Source organism: Pan troglodytes, chromosome 8 (genome assembly GCF_028858775.2).
Source record: "Pan troglodytes isolate AG18354 chromosome 8, NHGRI_mPanTro3-v2.0_pri, whole genome shotgun sequence".
Taxonomy (NCBI): Eukaryota; Metazoa; Chordata; class Mammalia; order Primates; family Hominidae; genus Pan; species Pan troglodytes.
The window spans coordinates 117,259,957-117,278,299 of NC_072406.2; the positions used below are offsets into that span (position 1 = coordinate 117,259,957).

Sequence of the window (18,343 nt, forward strand, 5' to 3'; positions counted from 1 at the left end):
TTTTATAGTGACAGTGTGTGGCCTTTGACAGTCCTGGACCCAGTGAAGGAACTTGACTGACCACCTGGATATGAAGGATTGAGTTGAGCAATGAAGGTGTGTCTCATTATCCAATATTCACCAGTAACCGGTGGCCACACCCATACAGACTGTGATGGTTGAGATCATTCACAGAAAGAGATACGTTGTCTATTCTGGGTGGTGGCCTCAGAGCTGGGTGAGCTGTTCCCTTGTGGGTTTTCCTATTGAGGAGTGGGAGTGGCTACATGCATGGGTTTCTACTTTATAGTGGTCTCTTCTAAGCAGTGCCTGTCAAAGTCCCAGCAGCCCTAAATTGGTATCTAAGTTGGCTACTCAGTTACTGAGTGATAAGGTTTGGTTCTGTGTCCCTACCCAAATCCCATCTGGAATTGTAGTCCCCACGTGTTGAGGGAGGGACCTAGTGGGAGGTGATTGGATCATAGGGGTGGTTTTCACATGCTGTTCTCATGATAGTGAGTGAGTTCTCACAAGAGCTGATGGTTTTAGAGTGTGGAACTTCCTCACTTCCTCTCTCTCTCATGCCACTATATAAGACATACCTTGCTTCCCATTTGCTTTCCACTGTGATTGTAAGTTTCCTGAGACTTTCCCAGCCATGCGGAACTGTGAGTCAATCAAACCTCTTTTCTTCATAAATTACCCAGTCTCATAGTATCTTTGTAGCAGTGTGAGAATGGACTAATACACTGAGAGTGGCAGAAATATTTAAGATTGCACCTGTTCTGTTAGGCAGAGAGATGATAACATAAAGGCATGGGGCAAATGAATGTACATTTTAAAAGAAGGAGTGAATGTCATAGGGTAGAAAACAAAATCAGTAGAAATACACTGATTTCCTAGAGAGTAACTGACAAGTGCTGAAATAATTCCCTTAAACAACAAGGTCCCAGTTTTGGAAATGTTCCAGATTGTTTTACAGAGGTGTGGAGACTAGTAGAGATGACTAAGGGGAGTAAATACCTTTGGGAAGCTTACATTTCTATGCCTCTAACCATACCAGGAGGCAGAAATATAACTTTGTTATTGGACAATAAGTCACATCTTGTGGGAGGGTTTGGATTAATGTTCCCAGGACTGAGGCCATTCCAAGTTCCTGTTTGTACAAGTAAAGCCATAGAGATAAGACTGTGATTCATGTCCCTGTGACCAGACCCAAATAGGGGTGGGTGGGCATTGCTGCAGATGACCTTGCAGTCAAGAAATTCTTGTGTCTCTGATCCTCTTGGTACAGTGGGTGAGTTTGCCACTATGCTGCTCTTATTCTAAGAAGGGGTGCCTGAAACTCCTTGGTCATTTACAACAGTGTGACACAGTGATATGGAATGAGGCATGAATCAAAATGAAGAATGTGCCCAGATACATGCAATTTTTTTCTTTCCGCTTAAGTTGGTCTTGTGTTTTCAGTCTTATTGAAGAAAAAAATGCATGGTGTCACCGCATCTATAGAGAAGACATAACAGACAGGGCAACTTTAAAAATAAAACAGCTTTCTTGATCTTGTTTTCCATTCAATTTTAGCAGGATTGATCGCACCCCTGCTTTGTGTTCAAGCTCATGAGGAAGGCAGGAGAGTTATGACTTAGTTTTTACCTTCAGAGAGTTTGCAATCTAGTTTGTTGGGTTTTGAGGGGGTCCATAAACAAAGTTCCTTATTTACCTGGCCAATGCTGGAACCGATTAGGACAGCAACAAAGGGCAAGACAAATGGATATCAAACACAGCTTTATTGCTTTTAAAAATTATGCACAAGGAAGTGGGATTGATAATGCTGTACCCCAGAATTGAATTCATCCATTCAGTCCCAGACAGAAATGATAAATCAAAGACTGTCTTATGGAAGCCTGTTCCTATGATACCGCAGCACTGATGTAAAAAGGATGTGATCTGTGCAGGCAGATCCTTAAAAGAGGGGCAGGGGGATGGGGATGAGCTGTACATGCGCAGTTCTTCTTCTCAACGTTACCACTCTGACTATCAGTCCTTTTGCCCTGGGGAGGAAATAGTGAAGAAGAAGGAGGCATTCCAAACGTAGGAATGGAATGAGCCGAGGACTGAATGGATGGTGCTGATTTGTGAGAAAGTAAGCTAGCCAGGCTAATTGTGTGGAATAGATGCTTGTCAGGGACAAGAATGAGGGCTGGATAAATAGCTGAATTTCAGATTCTAGAAAACATGTAATACCAAGTGAATAAATTGGAACCTGACATTATCTAGACCATGACCATACTGAAGATTTTTAGAGGGTAATGCTGTTTTGCACCTGGAGATACATTCTGTGGTTTGGAGATAAAGCTCAATTTAATTGGTCTCTAGGGGTCATTAGAATTTAACCTTCTTTACTGGAAATTCTCACAGAAACTGTGATTATGTACCATATGGCCAGTTAGCAAAGAGACTACAACTTTTCTGGACTCCAAGTGCCCTTGAGTAATGCAACTGAGAAAACCAGTAAGTTTTCACATTCAATTCAGCTAAATTAGCACACTTTTATGGAGTGTATTTTGTTTGATGATGTTAGGACTGGTGCATGAGATTCATAATTACTGGAATGATACAAGTGACTCTATTAGGGTAATTATCACAGTCTAACTTGTATTAGAGGTGTGATTCCACCAGGTTGTGGAGTCACAAAAGAATAATTCTAACTTGAGTAATTTGGAGAGACTTATAGATGAGTTTGGCTTAATTATAGACAAATTGTTGGAAATAAGAAGAGAACCAGAGTCGAATGAGTAGGGATCCTATTTTATGAAATGTTGAGTGGCCTTGTGGAGCAGTGGGGATGAGGATTGTAAATATACTGGTAAAAAGCTGACTGAAGATTCAGGCATTTATGCTATGGGCTAGTATTTCTTTATCTTTTTTCCCCTCATATTTACATACCCAGAAAATATTCGCACGTGTGATGTAGTCCCTTGTGCCAGGTTAATTTGTAACTTTATATTAGAATAGGACATTACACCTGTTTCCCCTTGACTCAAAGGTTCAGAGATGTCTTTAGGTAATTTTCAGATATCAGGTAGCTTGGGCTGACCTTGCCCACTTAAGCCACAGGTATATCATTCCATCTTCTGCATGGACCTCTGAAGCCTCTTCTTGGTAATGGAGAGGAGACAAAGAAAGCAAGAACTTATTTGGAAATTCCCCTTGCAAGCCTTGGCACTGAAAAATCCTTGGACCAATGGAGATCAACCCCACTGAACTCCCCAAAATCTAACAAGGCTGAGATAATTTCCATTTCAAATCCGTTGGAGTTGTCTCCTGCTGTAGAGAGATTCTCCTGCTTGTTCTTTCTCAAATTCCTGCTTCAAAGTACAATGTTGTCATGACTATAATTACATAATTAGGGGAGAAAATAACACTTGAAGGCCAAGTAATAATCGATCTCTTCTTTGAGATGTCAAGCCGACTCCTTCAAAACAAGGCTGGTATTGACAGTGAATGTAGCCTATTGTGTGTACTTACCATTATTCTCGTAACACTCTTTTCATATAGAGCTCTATTGCAGTGTCTTCACATCCCCAGCTATAAACTACATTTCTTTTTAATTACTCTCCCTAATAAATCAAGAAACAAATATTCTTTCCAACACCCGCAGTTATACTATGGCAGCATTCTCTGAGCTGCCGGTGTGATACATTTTCTTCAATGCTCTCCTGGATATTTTGCATCTAACTTATAACTCCTTACAATAATAACCACAGCATACCTGGCAATGCTTTAGACCAGCACTGACAAATACATACATAAGGTGAGCTACATACACACTTCCACATTTCTGCTTCCCACATTTTATAAAGTAAAAAACAAACAGACAAAATTAATTTTAATAATATTTTTTATTTAAACAAAGTGTCTAAAATGTCATTTCAGTATACGTTCAATGTAAACAATTATTTAGTTATTTTATATTTTTCCATACTAATTTTCATAATAAGTCTGCAAAATCCTGGATGTATTTTACATGTCCCATGAATCTCAATTTATATGCTAAATTTTCACCAGAAATACTCGATCGGTATTTAACATTTCATAAATTTACAGTAAAAAAAGAAGATTCACATACCCAAGTTATTCTCAACAAACTTAAAAGTTTGCCAATAACTGAAATGGGTATCAGTTCTTCAATTCAAATTTCTATTGGTTAAAATGAAATAAAATTAAAAATTAGTTTCTTTGTTCCCGTAGCCACATTTCAAGCCATATGTGGCCAGTGGCTACTGTTTTGGATTGCACAGTCGTAAACAACTTATATATTTTTTTTCTTATTTATCTCTCACAATATCACATTCTTCATTGTGCCTGTGAGATTACAGAGATGCAGAGAATTTAGTGGCTTGGCTCTGATCACACAGCTAGTGGCGCTGCATTTTCAAGAAATCCACGTCTGCTTGACAAACCACTTAGGCTTTTCTCACTATTAATTTTTTTTTGCATTTTTATGGAGGTATAATTTATGTATAGTAAAATTTACCCTTTTAGTATAAGTTCTGTGAGTTTTGATTTGTGCATTCTGGTGTGTAAATTGTGCACAAATCACAATCAAGACATAGAACAGTTCCATTACCCCAAATATTCCCTTATTGCCCTTTTGTAGTCCACCTTTCTCTACCCCAAAGTCACTGACAAACACATACCTGACCTCTCTTTGTCTTTAGTTTTGCCTTTTCTAGAGGGTGAGTAAATGGAGTTATACAGTAGGTAACCTTTTCAGTCTGACTTTTTTTCGCTTAGAATAATGCATTTGAGATTCACCCACATTGTTGAATACATTGGTTCCTTCTGTTTCTGAGCAGCATTCTGTTGTGTGATGTGACAGAGGTTGTTTTTCAATCACCAGCTGAAGACCGTTTAGGTTACTTTTTAAAATTTTGTGTGATTATGAATAAAATATCTATAAACATTCTCTTGACCATAAATTTTTATTTCTCATGGGTAAATACTTAGGAGTAGGATTGCTGAGTTGAATGTTAAGTATATGTTTATAAGAAGCCACCAAATTATTCCAAAAGTGGCTGTGGGATTTTGCATTTCCACCAGCAAGGTATGAGAGTAGCAGTTGCTTCATATCTTCAGAAACACTTGCTTGGTTTGACAGAGAGAGAGAGGAGAGAGAGAGAGAGAGAGAGAGAGTGTGTGTGTGTGTGTGTGTGTGTGTGTGTGTGTGTGTTTGTAGCTGTTCCGATGGGGATTTAGTGGTAACTCATCGCAGGTGTGATTTGCTTTTCTTCAGTGACTAAATAGCTGGACCCAGTATACCTGGATGGATAAAATGAAACTTCCAGGCCGGGCGCGGTGGCTCACACCTGTAATCCCAGCACTTTGGGAGACTGAGGCGGGCGAATCACGAGGTCAGGATTTTGAGACCAGCCTGGCCAACATGGTGAAACCCCATCTCTACTAAAAATACAAAAAAATAACTGGGCATAGTGACAGTCACCTATAATCCCAGCCACTCAGGAGGCTGAGGCAGGAGAATTGCCTGAACCCAGGAGGCAGAGGTTGCAATGAGCTGAGATGGTGCCACTGCACTCTAGCCCAGGTGACTGAGTGAGACTCCATCTGGAAAAAAAAAAAAAAAAGAAAGAAACTTCCCAGCCAGCCTCAGTATTCTGGTCTCTTTGCCCATCTTATTGATGTTTCCTTGCGTTTCCTCTCCCTAGAGCCTGTCATCTTCCCTCTGCTTTATCATGACCTTCAGTGACCTTTATCGGGCCAGAAGGACAGCTGCTTAGAGACTCCACAGGGTCTTTTTTTCCCTGAACCAACCTTCCTCAGCCCCTCACCACAGGTGGGACTCTAGGGACAGCCCAAGGCAGATCATGGTAATTGCTTTTCTCAGCAGAGCCCTGGCTTTTTGGCCTGAGGTCTCTGGGAGGTGACCAACAGATGACCATGCCACCTGGACTCAGCATTCCGCCAAGGGGCCTGCTGTCAGTTTCCCTCTGCACTCAAATTGATTCCCAGAGGGAAAGTGGGCCACACAGGCTAGACACCTTGTATTGTCCTCTTCCGTGGGCACCATCACAAGCTGTTACCCTTCTCCCTGGACTGCTGAAATAATCAGCAGCAGCCAAACATCTGATTTCAAACAACAGTGGGTGGAAGTATGTTTAAAGTTAATTCAATGTTTTGTAGCTCCTTGGATGAGGACGAGTAAAAACGCATGTCTCATTCTCCAATTCCTTTACATTGCATTTAGTGAGGGTGCGTAGTCTTCATAATACTTTTGTCTTAGAAATATATGTGTACATGCATGTGTACACATACATGCATATATGGGTATGAGTCTACTGGGTTGCAACATAAATGTATTTCTTACTTGGGTTTCAGTCAAAAAGTGTGAAAGCTGTTGGCTTAGGACACACAAAAGCCAAGTGCCTTCCAAACTCGCAGTCCATTTATACAAGACATGAAGCCAAAAAAGTGATTCAGTAATAATGTAAGGGCTTTGAACTATCCAAACACAAGTGGGAAATGTTCCGTTTCTTTCAGACGGGAAGGAGATTGCTGCGGCATTATGTACAACTGCAGGAGAAGCATCCTCACAGCTGCAAGTGGGTTCCCTGGGAGTCTGTCCTTTCTACATCTTTTTAGTCCCCATTCCCCTGGTTTTGTTCTCAGAATATGTGGGACACACAGAAAATGCCCGTCCAAATGGTGAAGTGCTCAGTTGGAAAACATGGTAATGGTAATGGTAATGATTCTTTAATTTGTTAACCTGCTCACCTGGAAGATCACAAGAGGTTGCTGAGTGGCTGGAATTCTTTCTGTGATGCATTGAGCTGGGGGCATCAGAGGGGGCCACAGCTGCTCCCCAGGAAAAACTGAACCGGGGTCAAGGTGTCTGAGTCTGATCCAAATATTTTCATCCAAGAAGTGGATAGCAAGGCCCTGGGTACTTGTGGGAGAGGGTAACTGGTTTAGGGGAGTGAGTCCTCTGGAATCATTAGCTGGTGGTCTAGCAGAAAAGGCACCAGCTCTGTGGCTAAACAGAACACTGAAAGGCCTCCATCAGGTAGAAGGTTCTAGAGAATCCAAGATTCTATTCTCTGTGAGGAATGATTAGTAGTCAGGTTTAGGAGATGCACCTTTGCAGTTGGTTTTAAAGACTGAGGTGAACTGAGGGGCTCATAGTCCCTAGATGAGCATTCGAGATGCTGTCCTTCCTGAAATGGCCCTGACTTTAAGCCATTAGGGCAGAGAGGAGGTCTCTAGGGAGGGCATGGCTCAGACATCATGCCCCTCCCCTACCTTGGTTTCTCTGCTTACCTACCCACTGTTCCAGGTAGCAATCTAATCAATTCCATTGTTGGCCCTTTGTCAAATTCCCCTGGTGGTGTCCTTCCAGTTAATTCTATTCTCCTCCTGAGATTCTCTGTCCATTTGTTTGTTTGTTTATTCTTATTTGGGCTGGCATTCTCTTTCAAGGCCAATCAGGTTACTTAAAAAAAGAAAAGAAGACTTTTTATTTCATCAATTAAATTATGTCATTTGAAAACAAAAAAATAAGCTCACTTCTGTGAAACTCTTACCATTTTCTCCCACTGGCATTCTCTCCGAAGTGAGTAAACCTCAGTTAACCATGATACTGGAAGAATGGGGGATAAATACAATTAAAACTTTAAGATATCTGAGTATCACCCACAAAACCTGCCATTGAACCTATTGTTTATATATATTTAAACTAATTTAATTGCCTTTGGCAATATGCTATTTGCTATTTGCCTTTGAAACATGCTATAACTTCTATGGAAAAAGAGATAAGGGAATCTTTCTTTGTTGCAGGACGTTGTCATTATAAGTATCTGCTTTCCTTGCCCAGCATATAGAATATAAGGAATAGAAGTTTGAGTAGAATTTGTGCTTACCCTAGAACCCTTCTGGGTGATAAATCTCCTTTAATCCTCTAGCGGCTTGTTTTGTGGTGATGCTCTTTTCCCGTCAAAATGTCAAAGGCATGCAAATCTCAAAACATGGGAACACTGGTGAGTGCTTTGCATAGTCTCATGGATCCTTTGCCAGCCAACTGGGAAAAAGAAGAGGAATAGGGCTTATTCCACCAATTTCAAAGCGACCATTGGCTGAGTCCCACAGATGATATGGGAGTTATCCAAAGTCACATAGTGAGCTAGTGGCATGGAAAGAGACAGATGCCAGGCCTCCAAGCTGGATCATCTGCCCCAGGATATCTTCATTACTACTAATCACAATGCCTCAACTTCCATTGTTATGAAATACCCATCTACAGGCCTCTTCTGAGCAGAAAAACATGTTTGCCGGAAGGGGTAAGTCCTTCAGTTCTTGTCAGCCACTCCCATCTCAGAGGGAATGTTAATAGTTAATTAAAGGTAAAGTCCTATGGAACAAAGTACAGAGACGAGCAAAGTGGGAAAAAACAGATGGGTAAGCATAGAAAGGGACATCTAGGGGGTGACATAAGGTTCAGAGATGAACTTTTTAAACATTTTTCAGAGACCACATGGCATTCAACGTTCCCTATCATGTTCCTTCTTTTCTTGCTTGGAACCCCAACATGCCGTGGGAAATTCTGCGGCTTCTCTAAGGGCTTCTCCAAGACCAAAGGCATGTTGGCCCAGCATGGTTCTCCATCTCTCACCTTTTTTCCTAGGTAGCAGGTATCAAAGGGATATTTCTGGCAAACAAGAAGGTGGACGACCAGGTGAAGACATACATCACTTACAACAAAGGCAGGGATTGGCGCCTGCTGCAAGCTCCGGATGTGGACCTGAGAGGAAGCCCAGTGCACTGCCTGCTGGTCAGTCACTCAGCCTCATGGGAAGTTCACAGGGCAGGCTGGCCACCTGCGGAAGCTGTGTCAAGGGCTTTGTTTTGTCAAAGGGTCTTAGGAACTCAGGTGGTGCAGAGCAGTAATTTTCTAAAACTTGCCGGGCATTGGTGTGTGGACTCAGACTGCAGCACCAATTGGGTGAAAAGCCCAGTTGAATTATGCAGGCATTTAATGAGGATCTACTATGTGCTCCATCTCATAGTAAGGCAAAGAAACATATAAGAGAAGGAGCCTGTACTCAAGGGTCCCAGGCACAGCTCAGTAGTAGTAATACATCTATTAACTGATACTAACATGATGCATTGTGTTTTGGTAAATGCTTGCTAGATGTTGAGGCAAGCAAAAGTTGCTTTGAGAATCCAGGGGGAGCTTAGGCTGGAATGTCCATATGGGACAGTTAATCTATCAGCATTTCCAGGATTCCTGTTATATGGAATATTGGGGTAGGCACCATGGAAGACATGATGTGTGAGATGGTATCTCTGGCTCCAGGTGCTTCTGCTCTGTGTGAGGAGGCAAGAGGCTTCTTTAACAATAAAATCCACAATCTTCAGTGCCCTCTGAATAAGGACTGCTGTAAGAAATAATTCTAAGGTCCCAGAAATGGTTATGTTTCTTCTGAGCAAAAAGTTTCCTCTTGCCACTTATTCAAAAAGATTTATTAACCACTTATCTTATTCTAGACCCTATGTTAAAAATTGGGACTACAATGGTAAATACAGCAAATAGCGCCCTTTCCCTTTGTAATTTTCAGCCTTATTCCATATAATTTTTGCTTCAGGTACTAGGAGGGTCAGAGAGAAATGCCTGCTTACCTCTAGGAATTGGTCACAGCATGCATTTTTTTTTTTTTCTCAAACCTTGCCCATGGCTTCATCTTATTTTAATCTGATTTTCTCTTTCTTTCTATTTCTTCATCTTCTTATTTGTATTTATTGTACAGAATATGTCTCTGTAAATCCCCAAGCCCTTTTAAGAACACTCCAGTGGGGATAGATGAATAAATAAATGAATAAATAGAGAACACAGACTTATATAGGTTTTAGATGATGGCTTCAAATATTTTAAGTAAAATTATAAATAAGAACAAAATATATAAAACAGAGACAGAGACAATCTGGCTGAAGAAGGTGGAGGGCCTGGCCTAGTTCACATAGCTTCCACTCTTCACTCCTCCCAGAGGGCCCTTACAACTCCAAGAAGCAGAATTGATGGTCAAGATCAGAAATGCGAGAATATTAGTGTCATCCTGGTAGAAGGAATGGTCAAGGAGGCTTCATAAAGCCAGCCATGAACTGGAACTTGGATAGGTTGGGTGAGGAAGAGAGGGAAAGGCACGAGATTGTGGTTGGGGGGCAGAGGCAGGAGGGGGTTTATGGAAGGTACTCAGTGGAGCTTCTAATGTGAGCATACCAGCTATCTCAGGTGCGGATATCTCCTGCCCAAAACTGTGTGACTCACCATCCAATGCCTTGCTATTTCTGGGAGCTGAACATTGGGAAGCCCATCTCTAGTGGGGCAGGGGTACAGGTGTCTGGAATTTCCTAGAATGAAACTATTTCTTTCTCCATTTTAGCCCTTCTGTTCCTTACATCTGCACCTGCAACTCTCTGAAAATCCATATTCCTCAGGAAGAATATCTAGCAAGGAGACAGCCCCAGGACTTGTGGTGGCTACAGGTAAGAAACATTCCCTGTGCTTCTTCCTTACTGAGAGTGTCTAGAATAAATTTGTCACCTCTTTTTGGATCATGGACTCACTTGAGCATCAGATGAAAGCTGTGAGCACTCTCCCCAGAAAATATGCAGGGTTCCCCAATACCCATCTAAGAACCTAACGTGCAAAGAGCTCCATACATTTGTAATTCCTAGGCTCATGCATCTTCCCCCCAGACACAGAGCAGTCCCCTGTGCTTAGCAAGAGGCCAGAGTTTCTCTCAAAGTAAACTGACCAATCAGAATGGTTGTTTGTAATAGGGAATCCACACTTTAAGAAAACATGATATATGAACTTCCTAGCTCACCAGATGTAAGTTGGGGTAGTTTTTCTCTTTACACAGATGATTCTTTACAAAGGGTTCCATCCCAGAGCTGTTTTTAATCAGGAGGTCTCTGGTGCATGTAAAGGCTTGTTTACACATGATTAACCCCTTGGCTGAGAGCCTGAGGGCAAAGGGCAGAAAAACTTAAGGTTGCATTGTTGGAATCACTGTCCACTGAGCATCAGTCAGAGATGAAGATAAAGCAACTCTGAGATGAAAGCTGAAGTCTCCGGGGAGTATTCTCTGATTAGCATGCACTGCATTTCCATACACCTTTTCAGGAATACATTGATGGCATAAAGGAAGGCAGCCTGCTAATCTTAGAAGTTAGAGCTCTGGTGTTGGTCAGCTTATTTTTCTAATGAAAGCAGATAAATTCACAGTGACTTTCGGAGCTGGTACATTCTGTTTTCTCTCATCAACCCAAAGCTCTGGTCCCTGGAGTTCCTACTCTCTAGGCATGGCTTCCTTCTCCAAGCCTACAACTGTGTGAGCTTTTAGATACCACCAGTGATGAACCACTCTCATCAGATTGACAGCTGGCATAGCCTTCTGGCATTTTAGTCAACTCCTGTCAACCCCAGATGGTTGACACCATAGTGGTATTAAACAAGCCCACTATGCTTAATACCACTGGCTTCAGGGAACCCAGGCTGAGGAGAGATGAAGGCAGGCTCAGTTGCTGTTCCCCTAGCTGGAGAAGTGATCCTCACACTCTGCAATCCATGTGGATTGGTTTTTCCAACTCAAGGGCTGTGGGACCCTATGCCTCTCCTCAAGACCTACAGGAGGTCTGAACTGGAAGCTACATCAAAAAGTAGGGATGAATAATAAAAGTTAATATTATCTGAATATTTAGTGTGTAGCCAGGCATTGTTCTTTGTGGCTTGACCACTCTGAACTTCAGTGTTTTCATTGGCAAAGTGGGCATAATAGTACCAAAATAACAGAATTGCAGGATATAATGAAACAATGAATTTAAAATGCTTAGAACAACGGCCAGGCGCAGTGGCTCATGCCTGTAATTCCAGCATGTTGGGAGGCCAAGGCAGGTGGATCACCTGAGGTCAGGAGTTTGAGACCAGCCTGGCCAACATGGTGAAACCCCGTCTCTACCAAAAATACAAAAATTAACCAGGTGTGGTGGTGCATGCCTGTAGTCCCACCTACTAGGGAGGCTGAGGCAGTAGTATTGCTTGAACCCAGGAGGCAGAGGTTGCAGTGAGCCAAGGTGGTGCCACTGCACTCCAGCCTGGGTGACACAGTGAGACTCTGGCTCAATAAATAATAAATAAATAAATAAAATGCTTAGAACAGTGCCTGGGGCATATTGAATACTCACTACGTGTTACTTATCATCATTAATGTTATAGAAGTTAAAACTCTTCTTACATCAGAAGAATATAATGTGCTCATCTCCTTCAATAAATCCATAAATCCGATGCATGCACTATGCACACAGAGAAACTCAGGAAACTTGTCCTCCTGCTTTCCAGGCTGAGCCCTGACACTTATTAGGTTTGTGCATTTGGCTTAGTTTTTAAACTCTGAGCTTCATTTTTCTCATCTGTAAAACTGTGGGGGTGTTGTAAAAATTAGAGATGGAAGTATGTGTCTATAAGACCCAGCAGAGTGCACAGAGCATCATAAGGTAGTATTAATGGTAGTTGTTATTACCTGTGACCAGCATATTGCTTCTAAATTAGTACTTTGTAAATTAGCAAACACACAGACATTAAAGATTTATTTTTGAATTTTTTTGTCCCATATGTATCAGAATTGCTAATTTCTTTTTATCTCCCCTTGTAATTCTTGAGGCTTTTTGCCATGCCCTGGATCTTTGGGAGGGCTATAACTCAGCTGATGAGATCCTGATGAAAAGCCAGGGCTAAGTCACTGGCGCATGCCTCTTCATACCCAGCTTCTCCTTACCCTGCTTGCCCTGGACACCTTGGGAGGTTATTTGCCATCAGGAAGATAACTATGACGTCAGCCAATTATGCCTTCAGTGGCCTGCATGGAGCCTGCCCCTGCAGGGTCCTTTCCCATATCCATGCCTTCCACCTGCCTTCAGGTGTCAGTCACCCTGGGCTCTCTCCACTCCCACTGCTGACTCCCTTTTCCCACTTTGCACTGAGATGTGGTCTCAGGGAAGCTGCGTGGATAAAAGTATACCCTGGGATTCATCTCTTAACTCCTGGTTGAGGACATCTCCGAAGGCAGATGGAAATCTAGTATAGAGAGTTTGGCAATTGCCTTTTGCAAGCAGAAACACTAGGGTTCCTAATATCCTTAACACTGTGGTTTCAAGCTAGTAATAAAGACCTCACATCCTCGCAGTGCCTTACAGCATCCAAAGCTTGCTTTTCTTGCCTTGATTGCATAACTGCACGATGACGTAGAGATGGCAATTACTATACTCCTCAATTTAGAGATGAAGAGACTGTGGGCAGGTGGAAACAGGTGTCATGTCCCAGCCCACAATCTCTCTGATTCCACCTCTGGTGCTCTGTTCTGTAGCCCTTCAGCCAGACCCATCTCTGAGCCCCTTTCCATGCCAGCTCCACAGCTAACCAGACCCCCTGCCAAACTTCCTGTAAACTCTGAATGTTCGCACCCTCCTATTGTTCTTTCTGTGGAGGCCCTCCTCCCGCCCCTGCCCCTGCAGGGGCAAGTTGCTTGTATACTGTCAGCTTCCTCCCCCACTGAGCCTGTAGCCACCCTGTATGGGCAGCAACTCCCTCTGGCATGAGTGGTGGTGAGAGAAGCGTAGCTAGCCCTCAGAGGACTTCAATATTCTCTCCCTTTTATTTTATTTTTTTAATATTTAAGGAGCAGAGAAGGATAGCACTGGGAGGAAATGAGGGTAAAAGCAAGTTGTTTAAAACTTCCAAAAAGGGCAACGGGCCCTCCATCATTTACCAGCAAAGCTGTTGGTGAGAAAAGATCCCAGTTCTTCTCCATCTCACTCTCCCTCCTCTCTCATCATACCACTCAGGTGGGCAACAGCTGCATCCCCTTCTTCCAACATGGTTGGCAGCCACTCTAGCTGAGCTCCAATTCCACTTCAGCCAGCAAGGCTCATTTTTCAAATCCTCCTTCTCTGACACCATAACTCTGACACCGGCTCTTCCTATCAGAAATCACCCACAGAGCCACCTAAGGACTGTACATGTTCAAAGATCAACTCCTCCTGGGTACATCTTTTCTGTCCCTTCATCTGGGAACCAACTTTCTGGTCTCTGTGATCAGTAACATTTTCTTTCAGAGGTCTCTTCAATTGACAGAAGATATTTCCACAAATAGAGTTCACTGTGAGCCTTGGGTTCTTACCACCATAAGGCCCCCAAAATCCATCTAGTCGAGCTTTGAAAGAGAGGCTAAAGATGTTGACAGAACCAGCTTCTAAGGAAGGTGAGGGATGATAAGCTAGATCCTTAGAAGCCATGCCAGGGATGGAAGATACACAGCTGTGGAGCAACAGTGCTCCTGCCTCCCTCTCTCTCTGTCACCCTTGGTAGACATCTGTTGATCACCACCACATTCTATTCTGTCAAAACCAAAGAATCCTTCTTAACACAATGCTCCAGGTTAGCACAACCACTAAGTGACTCGAGTTGATATTCTCCTCCCCATTTCCCTTTACTTTCCTTACCTGTGTCTTCTAAAACCTGTATCTGGGGAGTTGAATTCCAAATTCCAGACAGAACTCCATGGATCTACTCACCAAGCCTCTCCCTACTCCTCCCACACCTACTGCCTGAACCCTGAGCCCTGAGCCCAGGGGTTATTTTTGAAATCTTGAGTCTCAAAACAAGTTGGCTATCTGTGTGCTCCCTGATGCTGATGGAAGCTTGACAAGCTGTAGCCTGCCTTTAATTTCTCATCTTGAAGCATTAAATGTCAGGAGCTCAATTAACATTTTCATTATTGCATTTTTGTTGTGCTCCTATTTAGGCTACAGATGTGTGGGAGCTAACATTCTCTTCCTGCTATTTTTAAAGAAAAAATATCAGCCAGTAAGATAAACTCTTACATGTTTAGGGTTCCTTCCTGGTTGTCAGAACTTCCTCAAGTGCACATCAACATTGGAACATGATCCAATCATTTGTTTTCCCATTCATTCATTCCACAATTATTTATTGAGCACTATTAGGTTGGGGGCCTCTTTTAGGCTGTGAGAAGAGGGCTGCTCATTGGGAAAACTAAATCAATATAGATGGACTAGAAAAGCTTGTCCACTTTCTTTTTAATAAGCATAGCCACAAGGTGATGGAGTGCCAGGGGAAGAAAAAGAAGGGCAGAGAGGAGAGTGTGAAGGGATGGAAGCAGCAAGTATGGTTGGTCTAGGCATAAGCCAGGTGACTTCTTTTCCTGCCATGCTTGATGGCCATGGTATGCTGAATGTGGTCATCTTCTTCTGGGCACCGTATAATTTAGGTTACATAATCTGTACCATTGGGTCACTCAACTGCCTGGCACTCAAAGGACATGCTGACAAGTTTCAAACAGACACACAGTTACGCACATACACACACACACACACACACACACACACACACACACACCAGTTTTTCTCAGGCTCCTATGCCAGATTTCTCCATATGTGTCTACTCTTCCACTCTTTGCTTCCTTCAGGGGACACCTGTCAGGAGCAATGTGAGAGATTATTGGTATACAGACTGAATAATTCAAGAGACCTGGACTAATCGATATTGTCTTTGACTCATGTCATTGAATGATGCATTTCTGTCATACTATTTAGATTTTTTCCCATATTGGGTTTTTCGTCCTGCTGGGCTTTTGATATGACACCAGAAAAGAAACTGCACAAATTAGCTGTAAATATCACTTAGAAAACCTTTACTCTCTGCTCCCCCATCCCTCAGCCCTAAGCACACTTAATTGGTAAACTCCTGACAATCTCAAATGATCTGCTTATGTTTCAGGCAACATTGGCCCGGAGCTCTCATATACTGATATTGGTGTGTTCATCTCCTCTGATGGGGGCAACACATGGAGACAGGTAACTGGGTGAATTGACAAAAAGGGAGGAGGCATTTAGAGTAAGTTCTACCAATCTCTGTCTCCATCCTATAGATTCTCAGCCTCATTATGACTTTGTAATTTCAAAACATTTGAAGCAGCTGTTCAGTTTGGTCAATTTGGCTGGCAGGTTAGAGGGGTAATGGGGTATAATGAGAAGGGCATTGGGCAGGGAATAGGAGGAACTGGAATTTTCCCAGTTCACTTATTCTTTCCTTCAGCCATATGTATGTAACAGGTCCAGATGCTAAGTACTGTGCTGGTTGCTGGGGATACAACTGATAAAACTGTTTTTATCATTAGTGTGCCAAGAGTTCTTGGCAAGCTGGTCTCTTCACCTTTGGGGATGTGTTTCTGTATCTACAAAATGCAAGGATTGGAACATTAAAACTGACAAAGCCATGGAAGTCAGTGGTTGTTTAAGTATTGTGTAGACTGTCTTGAGTAAGTATGAAACAGCTTATATGCTTATATGTGAGTAAGTATGAAACAGATATATGACTGCATGAAATGTTAATTCAGTTTTACAAACACTTACATCAATGCTGTCCAATAGAATGTTCAGCGATGATGGAAAAGTTCTGTATCTGTGCTTGTCCATGCAGCTATGGAGCACTTGAAATATGACTACTGTGTCAGAGGAACTTAATTTTTAATTTTATTTATTTTAATTAATTTAAATGTAAATACTCTCTTATGGCTACTATATTGGACAAATAGACTTATACAGTGTCAACTAGTTGTCAGGCTCCAGGAGGTAATTGAATACTTTGGAGTCCCTTTCCTTAAAAAGCTCAAAATTAAATAGGAGAAATGGGATCGTAGCTAGCTAACTATAGTTCAGGGTGATAATAATATTTTAGTGGCATTATTAGCATACAAAGAAAAGAGACGAATTGATCCTGCTGGAGAAACCAGGAAAGACATCACAAGGAGGGGTGGCATTTTACTAAGTCTTAAAAGTGAGACAGTTTCTCCGTGGAGAAGACAAGAGAAAGACAATGAATATCTTGTTAGACAAGTTCCTGTTTGGATCCCTTAGTGAAGATGGTCATCACCACCATCATCATCATCCCCATTGCCACCAGTGTCAGCACTACCAGCGTTGTAAAAATTAACAAGTACTTACAAGACAAAAGCAACTATGTCAAGTACTGCAAGGCACACAGTCAATAATAAGTTAAGGTTCCTACCCACAAGGCCATAATAAGGTGGCTGGGGAACAGATACATAAATAAGATCATACCCTTCAAAATGTAAAATAACCTATTACGAGAGCCAAAGGAGGGTGGAAGCTGGAATACAAACTCATCTGGTAAAAAAATCTCCTCATAGGCAAACCATTTCTGGAGATCTCTCTACCTCAAGAGTAGCTCACCTGACCAACGTTGTCACTACTTTTCTTTCCTCCTTTCATAAACAGCTAAGGAATCCACTTTTTCACTCCAGTACTAGACAGGGCAAAAATGAGCAGTGGCCAGATGGTGAAATCAAGAGGAAAGGATAAGGATAACTTCTCCCTCCTCCCCAGTGCCTCTTCCTGTGTTCCTCATTCTTAGGGTTCAACCCAGCATCTCCATTATGTGGCTTATCACAGAACCATCCTTTAAGCTCTGGAGAGAAAAGCCTAACATTGCAGACTCAGAGTCTATGTTTATACCTGGAATATAAATGAGTCACCCTTAGGTCCTTTGTGCATTGGGGCTTATCATTAATAGGGACATTTTTCTTTTCTTTGAAGATAAATATGTAAAAAAAAGAGGTTTAGGACTGAGAAACTACTTTTCTCTCTAAGGTTCCCTGGGGCATATATATAGGCAGCCCCATTCCTCTTACACATTCACCCCTTAAATCTGACTGTATCATCTCCTTATCCTCTTCTAGCCCTCTTCACTTAACCCACCATCCCAACTTCTCCATCTAGGCTGCATGAACCACCATCAGTGGTTAAGTGCTGTAGGAATTCTCCAAGCATAATTTCCCCTAGAAGATCTACAATTGAGATTAGCTCTCTGCTGGAGAAATAGTTTTCCTGTTTAAGGTTGGAGATATAAAAGTCATATCTGGTATAAGCATTGATATATGTGGGCTTAGGTCTGAAATTCTCTTAACTCGGAACCTTGTATTGAAGTCAGTGCTTAGAAAATGCCTATGGGTAGATGGAGGGATGGATGGTTGGATGGAATACTGAATAAGAGAATGAATGAGTGAATGGATGGATAAGTAACAGACAAATAGATGAAATAAAGAATGAATAACGTTAGGTCCCTGGAAGTACTGTGTTTCAATGACCACTTAGAGTAGGGATTCATAGACACCCAACATGGGTCTTCATCCAACTTGCAGGGAGGTGGTGGCTATATCAGTTATTAGTTTTACCATAGTGGGTAGGAAATTGTCTT

The 18,343-nt window shown here is 42.1% G+C and overlaps 1 protein-coding gene across 1 annotated transcript in view; it reads left to right on the forward strand.

Moving 5' to 3' along the window:
* SORCS3 (sortilin related VPS10 domain containing receptor 3) overlaps positions 1-18,343 on the forward strand; it is a 617,030-nt gene that overhangs the window by 505,618 nt on the left and 93,069 nt on the right. Inside the window, exons 10-12 of the mRNA XM_016919295.4 lie at positions 8,675-8,821; positions 10,431-10,533; positions 15,845-15,921. Of these exons, the coding sequence (XP_016774784.1) occupies positions 8,675-8,821; positions 10,431-10,533; positions 15,845-15,921 (327 nt within the window). The remainder of the gene's footprint in view (positions 1-8,674; positions 8,822-10,430; positions 10,534-15,844; positions 15,922-18,343) is intronic.